We start from the raw sequence: 19,527 nt of genomic DNA, 5'->3' as shown, positions 1-19,527 counted from the left end.
TTTTCATGAGCATTTTTCAGTGCGTCACAGGTTTTCGATTTCTGTCTAACGCATTAAATTGTATGTGACAGAAAAAAGGCACGTCTGTGATTACAGACATTTATAACATTTATTCTAGTTATTCTAGTTGTCGATAGATGGCGCTATAATCGAAGAAAAAAATATTTACGAATTATGTTTAATATATCTACGAATATAATTTGTACAATTTATAAGACTATACAAATAAAAAAATATACCATTTTATAAATGCAATAAACACAATTGATTTGTTTTTATGCCAAATTGCAAATAAAATGTGACAACTGTCAGATTTAACTAATATGTCATGTTAGAGTAAACGTCATAAATGTGTATTATCAAGGACTTACCTTTGTTTCTATCATTTGTGACGCACCGAAAAATGCTCATGAAAAGGACTTTAGCTCTAATATTTAGTTTTCCCTGTTTAGTTCCCTCTAATATTTAGTTTAGTTTTTTAAAACATATCTTGTTCATCGATTGTAATGTTCATTTAGACAACTTGATCTATACTGTTTATTAAAAAGTAAAAGTAAATAAAACTAAATCAATGGAATACCATCAATCATCAATCTTGCATAAATAATGGTTCTGTATTAATTCAATGTCTATTTTAATTACTTAATTTGTACTACTGTACATCGTAATGAAAACTACATAAACACACTAGAACATTAATTTAAGTCAAGTAAAATCTAAGTATTTACCTTGTCTATCAGATAGATTTAGTACCTATTCACCAAGCCACAGAACCGGTACAATGATCTTCAAGAGTCTCATTCGTACAAACAACGACACTGAAAGTTCAAAATTTAAGAAATGACAACAAGAACCGACCAATCGAGTTTTGTAATGAATGATATACCATAAAGATAACAATCATAAATTTTCATTTACCGCTTCTTTCATATCAATTCTGAAGTAAGTCCGCAAATGTATAAATAAAATTCAAAAGTTGGTGAATATTTAAGAAAAATGTATTTCGGTTAGTTTATATAAATTCTTCTGAAGTATTAGATTTTTTAAATACTTTTTCTTGTTGTTCTTCTTCCTCTTTATAAGCAATTCTGCTTGTTCACTGACGGATTGACACCTCTATGGAAGGTTGTCATTCCATCTTTTGTGCTATCGGCCGATACTTCTTCCGATTGATAATTTATCTCTTGCTATTTTGACCTCATTGCTATTTTTGAGACATCTGAAGAAATTTCTATTCTGAGAGAGGTTAGACAAGGTTGCGTGCTTTCCCCGCTTCTGTTTAATTTTTATGCAGAAAAGATCTTCAGAGAAGCAGTAGAAAAGAGAACAGAGGGTATACATAATTGCCAATGGAATAGCCATCAACAATCTGAGATGCGCTGATGACACAGTTCTGCTATCAACGGACAGGGATGACTAACAGGCACTTCTACATTCAGTGACTGACCATAGCCAACAAATGGGTCTAAAAATATAGGTACATAAAGAAAACCCAACGGATGGTCATCAGCAAAAACAAAAATATAGCTAATAACTTGGCAGATATTAGAATAAATGGAGAAGTGGTGCAGATAGTACAAGCATACAAGTATTTAGGCTGCTAGGTGAATGAAAAATGGGACTTATCACAAGAAATCAAATGCAGAATAGAGCAAGCGAGCGCTTCCGCTTTGTTCCGTCGTCTAGGACCGGCGCGGGCGCGGCGTTGAGGTCGGGTTGTGGTGGTGTATTTTACGCTGATACCCTCCCAATGATTAAATCGCTATTCGTAGTTTTTGTTTACAATTTGCCGCGATCTCCAGAAAATATTTGTTTATTTTAAACTATTATTAAAATTTTTATTTTTTTTATTATTTTTTTTCTTGCGCCCTCTTGGCGCCCCCAGGCTCGTGCGCCCCTGGGCACGTGCCCAGCGTGCCCATTTATAGAATCGGGCCTGCAAGCGAGAACATCATTTAGGAAAATGCAAAAGGTACTAACCAATAGAGAGCTAAAAATTACGATAAGAATACGGTTATTACGCTGCTATGTGTACAGCATTTTCTTCTATGGAATGAAAGCATGGACCCTCACAGAAACAATGTCCAAAAGGATTGAGGCTTTTGAAATGTGGGCTTACCGCAGAATATTGAGGATATCGTGGATGAACAGAGTAACCAATCAAGCGGTAATGCAGCGGCTAAACAAGGAAAGATAAGTACTGAATGTAATAAAACGAAGAAAACTAGATTACTTTGCCCACGTGATGAGAAATCCGAAATATGAAATGCTATATATAAATATCCAAGGAAAGATAGAGGGTAAGCGCGGCCCGGACGCAGAAAAACATCCTGGCTTAAGAACCTGCGCCAGTGGTATGGAGTAAGCATCACGGCACTATTTAGGTCAGCTGTGGGCTGTGGACAAAGTAAAGATCATAATTTATTGTCAATTTATTACGCAAACGACAAAATTATTGCTGTCGCCGTTTCTGAGAAACAATGGGTAGCTAACTTTTCGGTAAAGCTAGCATAGCCATAGCTATATCCATAGTTTACAAAAAATAACGAACCTAACTCTAAGAGACAGAGTAAGAAGTGAGGAAATACGAGCGAGGTGTGGTTAGAAGAAATAAACATGTGGACTAAAAGAAGAAAAATAGAATGGAATCAACACATAGAAAGAATGACAGAAGAATGACAGCAAAGAAAATGGCTGCAAGGCCCATCTTGACAGCATATTTTATTACTAATTCATTGCTGTTAACTGGTACATTAAACAATCTCCAAAAACTACCCAATCATCCCCTAGCGTAAAACGCACATCCGGAAAATCAAAATATCGTCTAAAAACGATGAAACTAGAAAAGTGACACCAAAGGAATTAATTCATAATTTATTGCTGAAGTTTTACGACAAAAAACAATTTATTTCTGCAATCGTTTCCAAGAAACAATATTTATGCGTCGGTATATTTTATTGCTAGTTCATTGCTGTTGATTACTACATTGTCCATTCTCAAAAACGACCCCATCAATCCCCTAGCGAAAAATTCACTTCGAAAAATGGAGATATCGGCCAAAAGCAATAAAACTAGAAAAGTGAACCGATAGGAATTAAAGGGGGTAGGCGCAAAATCTTGGTCTAATGTTATTTCATTTTTTTCGAATCCTGAGAAAACTAATAAATATGTTTGAAAAATTTAAAGGCAGAATGAAAGATTACTTTATTACCGAGAGCCGAAAGTCCCTCAGAATAAAAAAAGTTTCTTTTGAATTAGATATTTGAAATTAAGAATCACACTAAATTTTCTCTTTTTTTTTCACCCCCGTAACTTATTAAAATAAACATTATAGAAGTTTTCAGGGATTTCCGACCCTTGGTTATAACGTAATCTTTCATTCTACTTTTAAATTTTTCAAAAATACTTAGTTTTCTCAGGATTCGAAAAAAATGCATTTAAAAAGCAATGGAGCCGAAATTTTGCGCCTAAACCCTTAAAATAGTAGTTTAATAGAAAAAAATTCGATATTTGTATAAGCGAAATGCGCAGCCCTTAAATTTTCTCAAAAAATGTTTTTATTTATATAATAAATTTATATTTATACATATAATAAATAAAAACAATCAATATTTATTGTTACCTCATACTTTTTTCTCTTTCCCTCCCTCATTTCATTATTATCTATTATTTTTACAAAAATTGATAGGAAACAACTAACATATCTTACTACAGGTCCTTTGACACCCCAATTCGACCAATAATATTCAGAACTAATTTTACAACACCCACAAGCAGCTGTTAAAAGAAGCCGATTGGTCCACAGGAAATGTGTCAAATGCTAATGATGTGTCTCTTAAAATCAACAGGAGACATCTCAAAGTTAATTACTTTACCAACTCAGTGTGTGGAAAATCTCGACTCTTTATTTTGTGTCTTGCCAGTTTAAATAAGTATATCAACGTGTTCTTTGTCAAAGTAGAGAGTGCAAATTGTGGCCACAACGATAATGAAATAGTTCTATATCATCATTATCATCAGATCGTAAGAATTTTTGAACTTTTTATTATTTATTATTTCTGATATTATTTTTTATTTATAAAGCTCAACAGTCCTTGAAGGATAGGGCTGAAAAGTTTAAATTTTCCATTACAATTACTATTTACATTTATTTATATAAAATACGTTTAATATTTCTTATTGTCTTTCCATCCATCCTTAACCACTTCCTGCATTGATTTCTGTCCAATGCTGGATTCATATACATTGTCCTTTCATCTCTTTCTTAATCTACCTTTTTTTGTATTGGAATTCGTGATTTTCGGCATTCTTTGATTTTCATTTTCTCCATTCTTCCAATGTGTCTATATTCTTTATGCTCAGATTACGGCCGTTATTTTTGGTTCGTTATATATCTAGTTCTTTAAGTTCTTTATTATCTCTTCATCGCCATTGACCATCTATTTTCGCACATCCATGTATTGTTCTTTTCCTCTCCCATCTTTCTAAAAGTTCTATTTCTGATTTTTTTAAGCAACCATATTTCGCAAGCATAATGTAGCTGTGGCTTGATAACTACTGTTTTGTAGATTCTATTTTTTATTTTCCTTGATACATATTTGGATTTAATTAATGATCGCAATGCTCCATACTTTTTATTTCTATTCTTGCTATTCTATTTTATTGCTATTCTTGCCTTTATCTCACCTTCCTTAGGCCCCTTTTCATCTAATTTTACATCCAGGTAAGTAAATTCTGAAACTTATTGATCGTGCATGTATTTGCTCCTTCTATCTCCATTGCGAAATTGTCTTCTTTTCTGTATCTCTTTCTTCCTTGATTATATTGTTCATTAATTTTTTTAGTTCTTTGTTAATTTACTTTTATTTTACTTTTTCTGATAATTCCTTCCAGTATCAGATTTAAAAGAGTTGCTGATAGTGAGCCTGCTTGTCGTAATCCTTCCTTTGTTTCAAAATGATTTGATTTGTAACCCGTCAATGCCATTTCCTTACATTATGACGAACAGGCCATACACTGCTGTTTTATATTCGTAGCACGTAGCCTGGATTTCTTTTAGTGCAAATATTTGGTCTGTCGTCGACATATTGTTTTTGAATCCTGGCTGATATTCGCCCAATATCTTTTCCGTGTAATGATTTAGCTTTTTTCCTATTATTTGTTTCATGATTTTGTAAACTACTTCTAGCAACAAGATACCTCTATAGTTGTAACATCTCATTTTGTGATCTCTTTTTATCATTTTTTTCATCAAATATATGTTTTTTTATATTGGGTATATCCTTGCATGACCCACTCTCTTGGCATTTTTTCTCTTCCCATGTGCTTTTTATCAGATTATGTATTTCTTTATGTAGCCTTTTCTCTCCTGCTTTTATCATTTCCGTCGATATTTCTACTATTTTCGTGATCATCTTCATTGTTTGTTTAATACACACTACACACACCGGCAAAATTAAAGGAACACTTTAAAAATGGGACATGTTTGATGTCTCGAATCTCCTAAACCAGTTGTTTGATCTGAGTGATTTTTTAGTATGTTCTAGCCATATTATTTAAGAATATCGTTCTATTAAAATTGTTGCTAGACAGGCAAATGTCATTTCTTACCGGGTGTAACAATCATACTGTGTTTTTTTCTTAAAGTTTGGAACACCCTGTGGAATATTATCGCCTATATAAAATATTGAAATTAAAACTCAATTTAGTAGCCTAAGGTTTTTTAACATTTTCTCTTTTGACTCATTTGCTTATGTTGAATAATAAAAAAGTTAGGTACTTTAACAACTAGCCATGTTCTTCATCAATACAGGGTATTTCTAAATAAGTGCGACAAACTTTAAGGGGTAATTCTGCATAAAAAAATAACGACAGTTCACTTTATAAACATATTATGTCCACAAATGTTTCGTTTCTGAGATACGGGATGTTGAATTTTTTCTTGCAAACTTACGATTTATTTTAATATTACAATATATCATTTATAACAATTATAAAATTTATATTAACCATTGGCGTGCATACGGGTATAAACATTTTAGATATATCCCGTATGCACGCCAATGGTAAATATAAAATTCTTAATTGTATGTCAAAAAATACACAATAGCTACCTATTAAAACCTACCTTTCAGTTGCAAATCTCCGCCGGTTTTAAAGCAATAAATAAATCGTCAGTTTGCAAGATAAAATTCACCATCCCGTATCTCGAAAACGAAGCATTTGCGGACATATGTTTATAAAGTAAACTGTCATTATTTTTCCATGCAGAATTACCCCTTAAAGTTTGTCGCACTTATTTAGAAACACTCAGTATTGATGAAGAACATGGCTAGTTGTTAAAGTAACTAACTTTTTTACCAAACATAAGCAAATAAATCAAAAAGCAAAATGTGAAGACTACAATGCTAAGGCTACAATCTAGTTTTAATTTCAATATTTTATATAAGCTAGAACATTCCACAGGGTGTTTCGAACTTTAAAGAAAAACACAGTATGATTGTTACACACGGTGTAAAATGACATTTACCTGTATAGCAACAATATTATTACACTGATATTCTTAAATAATAAGACGACGACATACTAAAAAATCACTCAAATCGGACAACTGGTTTAGGAGATTCGAGATATCAAACATGTCCCATTTTTAAGGTGTTCCTTTAATTTTGCCGGTGTGTGTAGTTGCGTAAAGAAAGTAAGTTTGCCAATTTTCAGTTTTCTTGTTTCCTGGTATAATTTCCTTTTTCTACGACCGTTTAATAACATGCTCATTATTCGCTATTTTTTCATAGATAATAGCACCCATTACTGTACCCGTGAGTAATAATTCATTACTCACGGGCTGAAGTTACTCACGGGTCATTACTCACGGGCCGAAGTTAGATTCAAGTGACGCATGCGACTTTTAATATTAATCGTATATACAATGCAAATAAAATTACTCTAAGTTGTTTATTTAATACAATAATTATTGTAATTTATATCAATAATTAACTTCGAACAATTTTTAAAGGAATTTTAACTGTAACAATGTCAGTATATTTTTTACTTTTATATCTTGTTTACTAAAAACTTTGACGTTTATCATATATTTTAGTGACAGTGACATTAGCTCATTTTGTTTATGTTAATTGGAATTTATAACTAATATTGTGTTTATTTTTCACGTTATATTGTATTAAATATGTTATAACATATTATGTAGGTATAGTTATATTATTATATTATACAGTGCGTCCTAAAAGTAACGCATTAATTGATTATTTCGTAAACCAGTGACATTAATGAAAAATCCTGAAACGGGTCGATTTTTATTTTTAGATTCAGATTTTTTGGCATATATATCATACTAGTGACGTCATCCATCTGGGCGCGACGACGTAATCGATGATTTTTTTAAATGAGAATAGGGGTCATGTGATAGCTCATTTGAAAGGGTATTCAATTCTCTATTCACTAATATAAACATTAATCTAATTATTTATACAAGGTGTTCAAAAAAACATTTTTTTAATTAAAATAATTGAGACAAAAAGAAGAATGTACGTAATTTATTTAATTCAAAATACGTTTTACTGTTGTCAGAAAACAGGAAAAAAATGTTTATTTGAGAAATAAATATTGTTTTTTGCTTAAATTCAATGTTAAAGCTGCCACCCACCTGTCGCTTGGCAGTTTAAACATTTCGTTTAAGCGAAAATCAATGTTTATTTGTCAAATAAAATTTTTTTCTGTTTACTGACAGTAGTAAAATGTATTTTGAATTAAATAATTACATTATATTCTTCTTTTTGTCTTACTTATTTTAATTTAAAAAATTCTTTTTTGAACACACTGTATAAATAATTATGTTAATGTTTATATTATTGGATACAGAATTGAATACCCTTTCAAATGAGCTATCATATGACCCCTATTCTCATTTAAAAAAATTATCGATTACGTCATCACGCCCAGATGGATGACGTCACTAGTATGATAAAATATGCCAAAAAACCGTAATTTAAAAATAAAAATCGACCTGTTTCGGGAATTTTCCTTAAAGTAACCGGTTTACGAAATAACGAATTTATGCGTTACTTTATGGACGCACTGTATATAGTTAAATGTAAATATACATTATAACTATTGAAATACGTCCACCGACAACAACCATTTCCTATTTATTAGAATAATTGAGAGTAGGTACAAATTTAAGCTTATAATTTTTCGGAAACGAATAGAACTTATATTGACTATTTCTAATCGTATTTTTACAATAAATAATATTTTGGTAATAGTAGGCAACCAATTATTTAGCCACGTACTAGGGGTAAATAGCATTTAGGTGTTCTGGTAAATTATTATAATTTAAATCTCGAGTAGTTGATAATTAAATTTTTTACTAATTAAAACAAGAAAAGGTCGTAGAAAAAGTATAGTATTCTACTCGCATGTAATGGCTATTACTCACTCTGATGAATTACGACACTCGCCTACGGCTCGTGTCTCAAACTTCATCATCGTGAGTAATAGCCATCATTACATGCTCGTTGAATAATATACTATTTTTTGGAATTTTTATGCTATCTCTATGATTTTGTTTTCATTTTTTCTTTTTGATGTTCTTTTCATCGTTCTCTACAATTTTCTGTATTCTTGTCTGCTACTGTCACTATTATTTGTTAAATTGTTTATTCTTATCTTTCTAATTGCTTCTACTACTTTATGGCATTCCTCACACCATTATTTTGTTTTGTGCTTTATATTAGTTTTCGTTAAGTTACTTTATTCGTATTTAAAACTGCTTCTTTTATGCTTTCCTACTTTTCTTCCGGGTCTAATGTATCTGGTTCTTCGTTTAGTCTGCTGGTTGTTCGCTCTTCGTACTCCTTCTGTATCTTTTAATATTTCTGCGTTTAATTGTTTTCTTATTTCTTTATTTTTACAATTTTTTAAAACAAAGAGATAGATAGTTTTATTCCACAAGTAATTTTTGCTCCGGTTTCATTCGAATTTGGCACAGTATCATTTATGGTCGTTGTGACCTATATCTGCTGATGTCAGTGTTACTACATATTATGACATTAGATTCGACAAAATATTCCATTCTATATAGTTTATCCTGGATGTTTTCCCTTTCTTTCTTTCCTTCTTTCTTTCTCTCTCCCTTCCTTTTGCTGTATCAGGGTGTCGGATTTGGGCTCGCTATTTTAATTTCCATTTACCCATATCTTCCATTCTTTTCTATTTCCTGCCATTATTTTCTATTCTTCGAGTGATTTTTGTTGATCTGTACCCATTTTTTTCTTGATCTGCCTCTTTTTCTTTTTACGTTGTTCTTTGCTTCGTGGAGTTTTCTTGTAATTCTGTTGGTTTGATTATTATTGGTTCTTTGTTGGTCTATCCTTCTATCTGGATCAACTATCCTTTTCAGGCGTCTCATCTCCATTTCATTTCTCTAATGTATTTCCAGAATTGTCCAGTTTACACTTAAATAGAGCACAATCGGTATCACTATTGTATTATATATTTTTATCTTTGTCTCTTGTGTAAGTTCTCTTTTTCCCAGTATTAGGGCTAACCATGGTATAACTTGTTTGATTTCTTTGATATTTGATATTTCTTAGTCTATTTTTTTTCATCGTTAGGTAGTAATTTCGTGAGCAGATTTTTCCTTAAAGAACAATATTTTTTAGAGCGAAATGGAGCAAATATGTCCCTTTAACACTCCAACGCCCAACATGAATACTCCAGTGATTTCAAACTTAACAATAAACTATAGTTATCCAGTAAACCATCTGAAATCATCTCCATACTATGAAAACGATTATTCAGAGCAATACGCAGATGTAAACAACCCCAACATTTCTGAACAAGACAATTATCAAAATTATCGAAATCAAAATTACCATCAACAAGAATATTTGTGTATAGTCCAGAGAAATTTAGAATGGATAGATGCGAATAGAGATGGAGTGTTTTTTAACGAGAATATGAATTATGGGAACAATTATTTTCAGTATAAAGGAAATGATGATTATAATCAAAATGGGGGACAACATGCTAATGATAGTGATGGATATTTGGACGAAAGCTTGGACATTAATTCATATTCAGACGACTCAAGAGGTAAGTCCAAATTTCTTAATAGACTCCTGATAGAGGGATCAATGTAGATCGAAAACTTACATTGTTTCAGAAAAACCAAACAAGCTTAGCCACAAAACAAATTTTTTTGAAGTTATACTTCTTTAGGCGAGATTGAAAGTAAAATTTTTCATAAATCTGCGCGCATGCGCACACAGACAGTATGGCGTTTAGTTGCTAAAATCTTTCTAGTTATGTATAAATATATCAGTGCAACAAAAAGTTGTAAAAATAATATATTAGTTTTTTAGTAAATATATTTATTATGTTTATTATAATTTATTATATATTTATTATAATTTTTGTGTCTTTGGATTTGTCTTCCTCAGGAATAAGATGAGTATTATTAAAACATTTTATTGTATATTTATTCACCTTGTCTGTTTGTTAACGTGAAGTGTCATTAGGTACGTCCGAACCGATACAGACACAGTCCTCGTAGCGTATTTGGTATAGCATTTAGTCGAGGTATTGAAGTGTCGATTTTTCGAATGTTTTGTATAAATGTACCTATTTACGAATGTTTCTTCTAAAATTTAGGAATATATTAATTTTATAAAACATTTAAGTATGTAGTAATTTTCTTTACAATTTTTACTTACCTATTTGTTTTTGTTTATACCTAATATCGCCCTTATCTAGCAAGTGTCTGCGTAGGCTAGCGGTATGTGTATCTAGTTACGGACGTGTTAGTACTTGGTTCGATTCCCCATAAGGAAATTTTTTTGTTTATTATTAATGGTTATTGACATCTTAGACTATTATTATATGGACTTAAAAATGATTAAAAATAATTAAAATAATTAATCGGGATGTTGCCCAACTATTTACCGTGTTGCAAATTTATAATAATTGCCTATTTCAAAATGCACTTTTTAAATGAATTTTTCTTATGCACAAATGCAATTTCAGATTTCTTATTCATTACAATAGTTCACAAAATTTCCTGACATTCTCACGAATCCAACGCACCAAACTGCATTAAAATCCGTCTTACTGCGCCAAAAATCGACAGTAAGGCCTTTTTTGTGCTTCAATGCCTCGACTAATTCGGCCAGAGATCGAGAGGTCTTGAGTTCGAATCCAGTGCAATCCTATACTTTTTTTATTTTTTTGAAAGCAGTAAGCACAAAATTAGTTTGGTATTTAAAAAAAATTAAAACAAACTGTTTAACTTATATTTATTTTTAAGAAATCGTATAATAGAAGTATAACTTCTTACGTGCGTACAAAGTACACACACATTCTTTTTTATATTATAAAGTTTACAACATTTTTTTCGGCCTGGGCAGATATTCTTATAGATTTTTTTGGATCATTCGAATCAAAAGAGGGTCTTTTTGTGATTTTTCTCCGAATTTGATCTTATTCGAGTTATAAATTATTTAAAACTTAAATATGACGATTTTCAAGGATCAAGTCCGCAGTTATTTGCTACTTTTGCATCTCTTCATATATTTCTGCATTCCACGTTCTTTAGGTCTTTCCCTCACAATCAACTTTCCGTTGGTTTCCATTTTTTAAATTTTTGCGGTAATTTATTTGTATTCAATTCTTTGCATGTACCAGTACCAAAGTACCTGTTTCCCCATTGTGTCCATCAATGTTGTATCAACTTCCCTTCTTTCTTTAATGTCTTTATTTCTTATTGTGTTCATTATAGTTTATTTACAACACTATCTCCAATACGTCGGTCGTGTCCATGATTTTCAATAAAACTATAAACCTGCATATTTTTATGCCTTTTGAAATATGTTAGTATCATTTGTTGTTTTCACCCAATTTTGAAAAAATGTGAAAACTTTGAATTATCCACGTCCGTCTGTCTGTGAACACAACTCCTCCGTCATTATACGTGGTAGAATGACAAATGAGGTGTCAAATGAAAGCTTATATTCCAAGGATGGCATTAAAGGTGAGAATTTTGACCTAGGACTTCCGGTTTTAGAAATGCTACCAGAATACTGTTTTAAAGTCAGCGGAATAGTACAAGTGATGTATTATTCAACGCGCTTTCGCAAGATCAGAACAAATATATATACTTCTGGTTTCACGACTGTCTGTCCGTCTATTTGTCCATCCGCGAATACAGCTCATCTGTTATTAATTAATACAGATAGAATGACAAATGAGATGTCGAGGATGGTATTGAACTGTATAGAAATGAGCGAAATGAATTGAAAACAAACATACAAGACATACTAACCATATGGAATGAGCACTATAAAGACAAATTCGAGGCAAGCAACCAACAAAATGAGGAGAGAGGACAGCAGGCAAGAGAAGAGGATAGAGGCAATCGAGTAGACGAAATTCATATCAAAGATAATGAAGAAGGATTGGCAAGAATAAAGATTGGAAAAGCAGGAGGTGCTGATGACATAGATCCGGAGATGATGAAGTACGTGGGGGAACGAAGCAAGCTTTGGCTACTGGAAATAATGAGGGAAGCATGGAGAACAGAAAAGATACCGGAAGACTGGGAAGCAAATTTATTGATACCAATACACAAGAAAGGAGATGAAGCGGAATGTGATAACTGTAGGGCTATATGCTTATCATCAGTGGCATATAAAGTCTACACCGGGATAATAGAAAGGAAGCTCAGGAAAGAACTGGAAGGAAAACTAGAAGAACAAGCGGCTTTTAGGAAGGAAAGAGGAATACTAGATAATATATACATACTGAGAAATATAATTGAAAGGAAAAACGAAATAGGGGAAGACTTATTGTATATTACGTTGATAGATATTAAAGCTGCTTTTGATTCTATAAATAGAGAAGTAATATGGTCAGTAATGGAAGATCTGCAAATCCCGCAAAAGATAGTAAGCGTGGTAAAAAGTACATATTATAGAAACGTACTTGCTAAAGTACAAATAAACGGAAACAGATCGCCAATAATAAACCTAAGGAGAGGAATAAAACAAGGTGACAGTTTTCCATCGTTTTCGTGGTCATCCCACTGATCGTCTTCCTATTGGGGAACCGTCTCTCGCTGTCCTGACTATCCTATTTGTTGTCATTCGGCTTATGTGGTCATTCCATTCTATTCTTCTGTTTCTTACCCAGTTATTAATGTTATCCACCTTGAATCTCCATCGTATATCTGTACTTCTAGATCTGTCCCATAGAGTCTTACCATCGATTTTTCGAAGGGTTTTCTTCTCCGCTGTTTCGAGTAATCATTTTGTCCTCTCCGTGTCGGGTCGTGTTGCTGCGCGTATGCCATTATTGGTCTGATGACTGTTTTGTAAATTCTGCCTTTCATTTCTTTTCCGATATTTTAATTTCTCCATATTGTGTAATTCATGCAACCTGCGGCTCTGTTTGCTCTGTTCACTTGATCTTCCACTTCTGTTTCGAGCCTCCCGTAGCTAGATAGTGTGATGCCTAGGTATTTAAACTCCATCACTTGTTCTATTATCTGACCTTCCAGCTACAATTTACATTTTATTGGATCTGCTGTTATAACCATGCATTTTGTCTTTTTTGAGGAAATTAACATGTTAAATTATCTGGCGATTCTGTTAAATTGGTGCAGCATACGTTGTAAATCATCTTCACTTTGAGAGATTAGTATTATTGCATCGTCTGCATAGCAGATTATTTTAAGTTGTTTTTCTCCCATTTCGTATCCTGTTTTAGTTCTTACTTTTTTGAAATTTCTTACTTAAGAAATTTGAAAAATATATTTTTTTAATAAAAATCAAAATCTTTTTTTATCTAGAAAAAAAATTACATTTTTTTAGTAAATATATAACTGTAAAATTCTTTCGACTATGAAACAAATGATCTCAACAAAATATTTGTAATATTTCGGAAGTTGATGCACGTGTATTAAACGGCTCCTAAAAAAACATTCGATACCTTCATCCCTCAGGAGATATTCACACACAACAATCCAATAAATCACGCCCTTGTAAAAACAGGGGATTTCACGGCACGAAGAAAGTTTCAAGAAAAAGATATATTACGCGGAGAATGGGGCATCTGTTGCTGCTGCATCTACTAAAATGCTAATGATGCGTTTGACAAGGCGATTAAATGTATATTATTACCAATTTGCGATGATCCTTGTCATTTACGCGCTGTCAACCTGGGTGGTCCTATAAATTAATAGATATAATTATTTAATAAATAAGAGACAAGAAAAAAAATGCACTCGAGAGAGTGCCGACAGACGTGAAAATTTGCGTGGAAATTATAAATATTAATTTGGGATAAATAAAATTAATAATTATTTGTGAATATTAATTACATTTAAATATTTATTATTTTGAAGGAAATTATAGGTACATCTAATAATTCTTTATTGTTTATTCGAAGATTTTGTAAAGAAAAGGAAGAATATATATATATATATATATATATATATATATATATATATATATATATATATATATATAAAAAGGCAGTTGAAGGTAACCGGGAACGACCCAATACTAAGGAAGCAATAAAAAACGGGTGCTTCTAAGTGAGTGTCTTTTATTAAAAGTCAAGCTTTCGCCACATAATTTTGGGCTTCATCAGAACTTGCTGGAATGGAAAAACATTCTTTACAATCATCATAAATTAAAGATGTTATTTTTTTAATCTTACCTAAATGTTGACACTATTTCTTAGTGCATAATAAAATTGATATGAAACCACACATTGTCACAAAAACAAACTAATCACATCTCCCAACTGGAGGAAAAATAGCAAACAAAGCCTTTATTCTAGGTTACCTTCAACTGTCTTTGTTTTTACCAGTAACCCGTTACTGTCTTTGCAGGAGCGTCATTTGAAATTTTGATAGGGGGGGCAAGCATTATATATACAATACATTTATATGCAAACATAATACAAAATTGATCTATTTTTTGTAAATTTCAGTAATTTTCAGGGTTAGGGGGGGGGCAACTGCCCCCCCTGCCCCCTATCAAATGACGCCCCTGTGTCTTTGACTTTCTTTTTATATATATATATATATATATATATATATATATATATATATATATATATATATATATATAAATAAATAAACAAAATCATTGGCTAATACTCGTAAAGTGAATGTGAATTTAGTTGGAAATATATAAAATGATGAAGGGTCATCATTCCATACATTTCTGTGCAACTATATACACCGGTGTTTCGGCCTATTTGGGTCGTCAGTATAGTGTAGCAAGTTAAAAAAGTTGTTTGTTAACTTGTAAAAGAATTACTACAGGAGCAAGGTTACCAATTTTGGTCAGGTTGTTAGAAGACCCGCAGTCGCAAGGCTACAACTAACATTGCCAATGTAGTAATTCTTTTACAAGTTAACAAACAACTTTTTTAACTTGCTACACTATACTGACGAAACCCAAATAGGCCGAAACACCGGTGTATATAGTTGCACAGAAATGTATGGAATGATGACCCTTCATCATTTTATATATTTCCAACTAAATTCACATTCACTTTACGAGTATTAGCCAATGATTTTGCTTATTTATTTTTATATTTGTACTCGATTATCCAACATCATATATATATATATATATATATATATATATATATATATATATATATATATATATGTTTAAAAACATAAGATGTAGATCCACCCGAAATGGTGGATGTGTGAATTGTTCGTAAGGGGATTTTTCCACATTCTCTATTTCATCTGTTATATATATATATATATATATATATATATATATATATATATATATATATATATATATATATACAGACTGGGTCAAAGAAAAGAGTACACCTCGATATTTGTCAGTATTTATTATATTTTAAGAAAATGACGAAACAGGTCGATTTTTTTCTAAGGGGGACACATTTTTACGGTACATAGATCTGTCATTTGTCAACCCCCTCCCTTCCATATCTCCACCTCTTATTTTTAAATGGGGAATAGGGGTCGTGTGCTAGCTCATTTGAAAAGTTATTCAATTCTCTATTCAGTAATGTTAACATTGACATAATTATTTATACAGGGTGTTCAAGAAAAATTATTTTGAATTAAATTAATTGACACAAAAGACGAATGTATGTAATTTATTTAACTCAAAATACATTCTACTGCTGACATAAAACAGAAAAAAATGTTTATTTGATAAATAAACAATTGCTTGTTGCTTAAATTCAATATTCAACCTACCAAGAGGCAGATGGGTGGCAGCTTGAACATTGAAATTAAGCAAAAAGCAATGTTTATTAATCAAAAAACATTTTTTTCTGTTTTGTGACAGCATTATAATGTATTTTGAATTAAATACATACATTCTTCTTTTTGTGCCAATTAATTTAATTTAATTTTTTTTTCTTGGACACCCTGTATAAATAATTATATTAATGTTTATATTACTGAGTAGAATAGGTAATTGAATAACCTTTCAAATGAGCTAGCACACAACCCCTATTCCCTATTTAAAAATAAGGGGTGGGGGAAGTGGAAGGGAGAGGATTGACAAATGACAGATGTATGTACCGTAAAAATGTGTCCCCGTTAGATCAAAAATCGACCTGTTTCGTCATTTCCTTAAATTCTAATAAATACTGCCAATTATCGAGGGTACACTGTAGAAACAGTAGCGGCGACGCGCGACGGTCGAAAAAATCTGTCGCGAGCTCAATGGTTTCTCCCCTTCCAAAAAGATGTGTTTCTTCTTCGGATTTTTCCCATTATGAGTTCGCCTTTTTCGTCCTCCACTCCACAGCACTCTATTCTCCCAGTGACCTTCTCTAAGGGCTCTATCTATTATAACAGCATTTCTATTCATACCATTTCATATGTAAGTTTTCCATCTCATAGCATGTCTTCGTCACCGTCTTCTTCTCGGCGGGTCCCAGTCAAATATTCTTTTCGGTCACCTGTATAGTCCAAGTAATGAAGCTTAAAATAGGACAAAACCTCGCAATTTTTACAGAATGGATCGATTTGTCCAAGGATCAAAATCTATATCATGCCGAAAGGCGTTTTTACGATGGAAGTGGTTGCCACCCCATCTCAGGAGTGGAAATTTTTTATTATATTTTAATCGCAGAAGTTGGTAAAAACGTTCATTTTAAGCAATAAACGTTCTATACATTTTTTTGATAAAATTGATATTTTTCGATTTATTCGCTATCGAAAGTGTTTTGTATCGAAAATATCAATGTTTTTAATAAGTTTTCTGCTAATAACTCCAAACGTTTTCGTTTTATCAAAACAGCTTTACTTGACAAAAATACCTTTTGAAAAAATAAACAAAACCGTTTTTTTTATTTTCTTTAAGACCACCAGTAATCGAGCTATACTTTATTATATGTTGGCTCTTCTTGGTCAAATGCTAAATATTGTAGTTTCAAAGTCAAAAGACGGGAAAACTCTGAATTTTTTGAGGACAACTTGTCCAAACTAATTTAAAGCACTTAAAAATATCTATCTCCAGAAATAAAAAAAAGTCTCTAGGTCAAAAATTAAGTGATTCATAATGGAAATAATGTCAGTCCCCATTTTTTTTTCAGCGAAAAAGTGATGGCAAGCACCCCCCTAATCACCACCCTAATTAAAATTGGTCATTAACCTTATTTGGTCTTTTTTATTTATGTATTATTAATAGGTTCTAGAAGTTTGACCAGCTTAGAATAATTAGTTTTTAAAAAAATTTAGTTAAAAGCGAATAACGAATTTTTGTAGTTTGGAAAAAAATGGCCTTTTCTTCAGAATAGCAAGATTAGCATCAGAGATACGAAAAAATGTTTAAATATGAAATTGTAGGTTATTTAATTCCCAAGAACATGGTTTGCAAATTTTTTTTACGGCGAAAAGTGAGTAAGCTATTGACAATTAAAACTTCTAATAACATGCAAAAACCACCTTTACCAACCCTTTCAAAGTCACCTATTTTTGCGACTGAGGATTTTAAAAATATTTAATATTAATAGGCTTATGGATCTAATAAACACATACAATTATTTTTTAACAAACTTTATAAGATAAAAAATTAAAAAGTTACGGTTAAAAAATCAATATTTTTTTTGAAAAAAAAAAGGAGAAATCCAGTTGGAAGCATAATAATGTAAGTTGGCGGTGTTTTTAGTCATTGGCCTTATTCATTCTTATTTATTTATGTATTATTAATATATTCTAGAAGTTTGACTGGCTTAGAATGATTAGTTTTAAAAAAACTGGAGTTAAAAGCGAATAACGAATTTTTGTAGTTTGGTAAAAAATAACATTTTCTTCAGAATAGAAAGATTAGCATCAGAGAGACGAAAAAATGTTTCAATATAAAATTGTAGGTTATTTAATTCCCAAGAACTTGGTTTGAAACAAATTTTTCTACGGCAAAAATTGAGTGAATCGTAAATGAGTATATCGAAAAACATTGATTTTTTCTATACAAAACTAACACTTTCGATAGCGAATAAATCGAAAACTATTAATTTTATCAAAAAAATGTATAGAACGTGTTTTGCTTAGATTGAATGGTTTTACCAACTTTTGCCGTCAAAATATAATAAAAAATTTCCACCCCCGAGATGGGGTGACAACCACCCCGATGGTAAAAGCGCCTTTCGGCATCATATAGGTTTTGATCCTTGAAATATCCACTACTTATTCTCAAATTTTCAAGCAAATCGATCCATTCTGTAGAAATTGCGAGGTGAAAGGCTTCGGTTCCTGGCCTAGTACCCCGGCCTGGCATTCTTTGTAGAGGTATTTATCCTACACAACCGTACTAATGCAGGGCTTTGTTTTCTAACTTTTTTGTATTTGAGCAGTCTACTTGCATTCTGTTCCATATTTCCTCTGTTCTAATTCTATCCTCTCAGGTGATTTGTAGACATCTTCTCATAAAGATTGATTTCGGTCGTTCCAATGTAGTAAATAACTATTGATTATTTTTAAAATAAGTATTTATTCATTAACTTTAACAATTTATTATCAAAGGCTAATAATACCTGCTTTTTAGTCAGAGTTCTTAAAAGTTAAAAAATAATTTCAAAATTAAAGTTATTAAATTGTTTGTGCAAATAATTGAAGCGAACCGTTAAACTTGGTTTTTTGTGCTCTCTTCAAATATTCAAATGGATTTTGAAAATTTTAATATACCTACCTACGGGATGTTGATTCAAGGTCACAATGCATTTATATTTTTTCATAAATAAAACGGGATAATACCTGAAGGTTGGCTGTATACCATCTAGTTAAATAAAATTTAACGTGAAGTAAAACTCCCTGGTGTAGTTGGTATATTTAATAAAAATTTTAAAAAAATTTAAAAATCCAAAAGGATTACGTTCATAACGTTTTCGGACTTATTAGTCCATCATCAGTGAACTCCCTGTCCTTGCTAAATAGCCACAATGCCAAACACTGGTTAAGATGTATGTTCCAACTACATATTAAAATTTGCAAAAGAATTT

General features: G+C 31.6%; 1 protein-coding gene across 1 annotated transcript in view; it reads left to right on the top strand.

The window, feature by feature from the left end:
- Positions 1 to 3,876: 3,876 nt before the first annotated feature.
- Positions 3,877 to 19,527, top strand: part of LOC126884838 (homeobox protein Hox-B5a) — a 36,562-nt gene continuing 20,911 nt past the window's right edge. Inside the window, exons 1-2 of the mRNA XM_050651115.1 lie at positions 3,877 to 4,023; positions 9,681 to 10,113. Coding sequence (XP_050507072.1) covers positions 9,687 to 10,113 — 427 coding nt within the window. The 5' untranslated portion in view covers positions 3,877 to 4,023; positions 9,681 to 9,686. The remainder of the gene's footprint in view (positions 4,024 to 9,680; positions 10,114 to 19,527) is intronic.

Source organism: Diabrotica virgifera, chromosome 5, assembly GCF_917563875.1.
Source record: "Diabrotica virgifera virgifera chromosome 5, PGI_DIABVI_V3a".
Taxonomy (NCBI): Eukaryota; Metazoa; Arthropoda; class Insecta; order Coleoptera; family Chrysomelidae; genus Diabrotica; species Diabrotica virgifera.
This window is presented reverse-complemented; position numbering and strand designations above follow the sequence as displayed.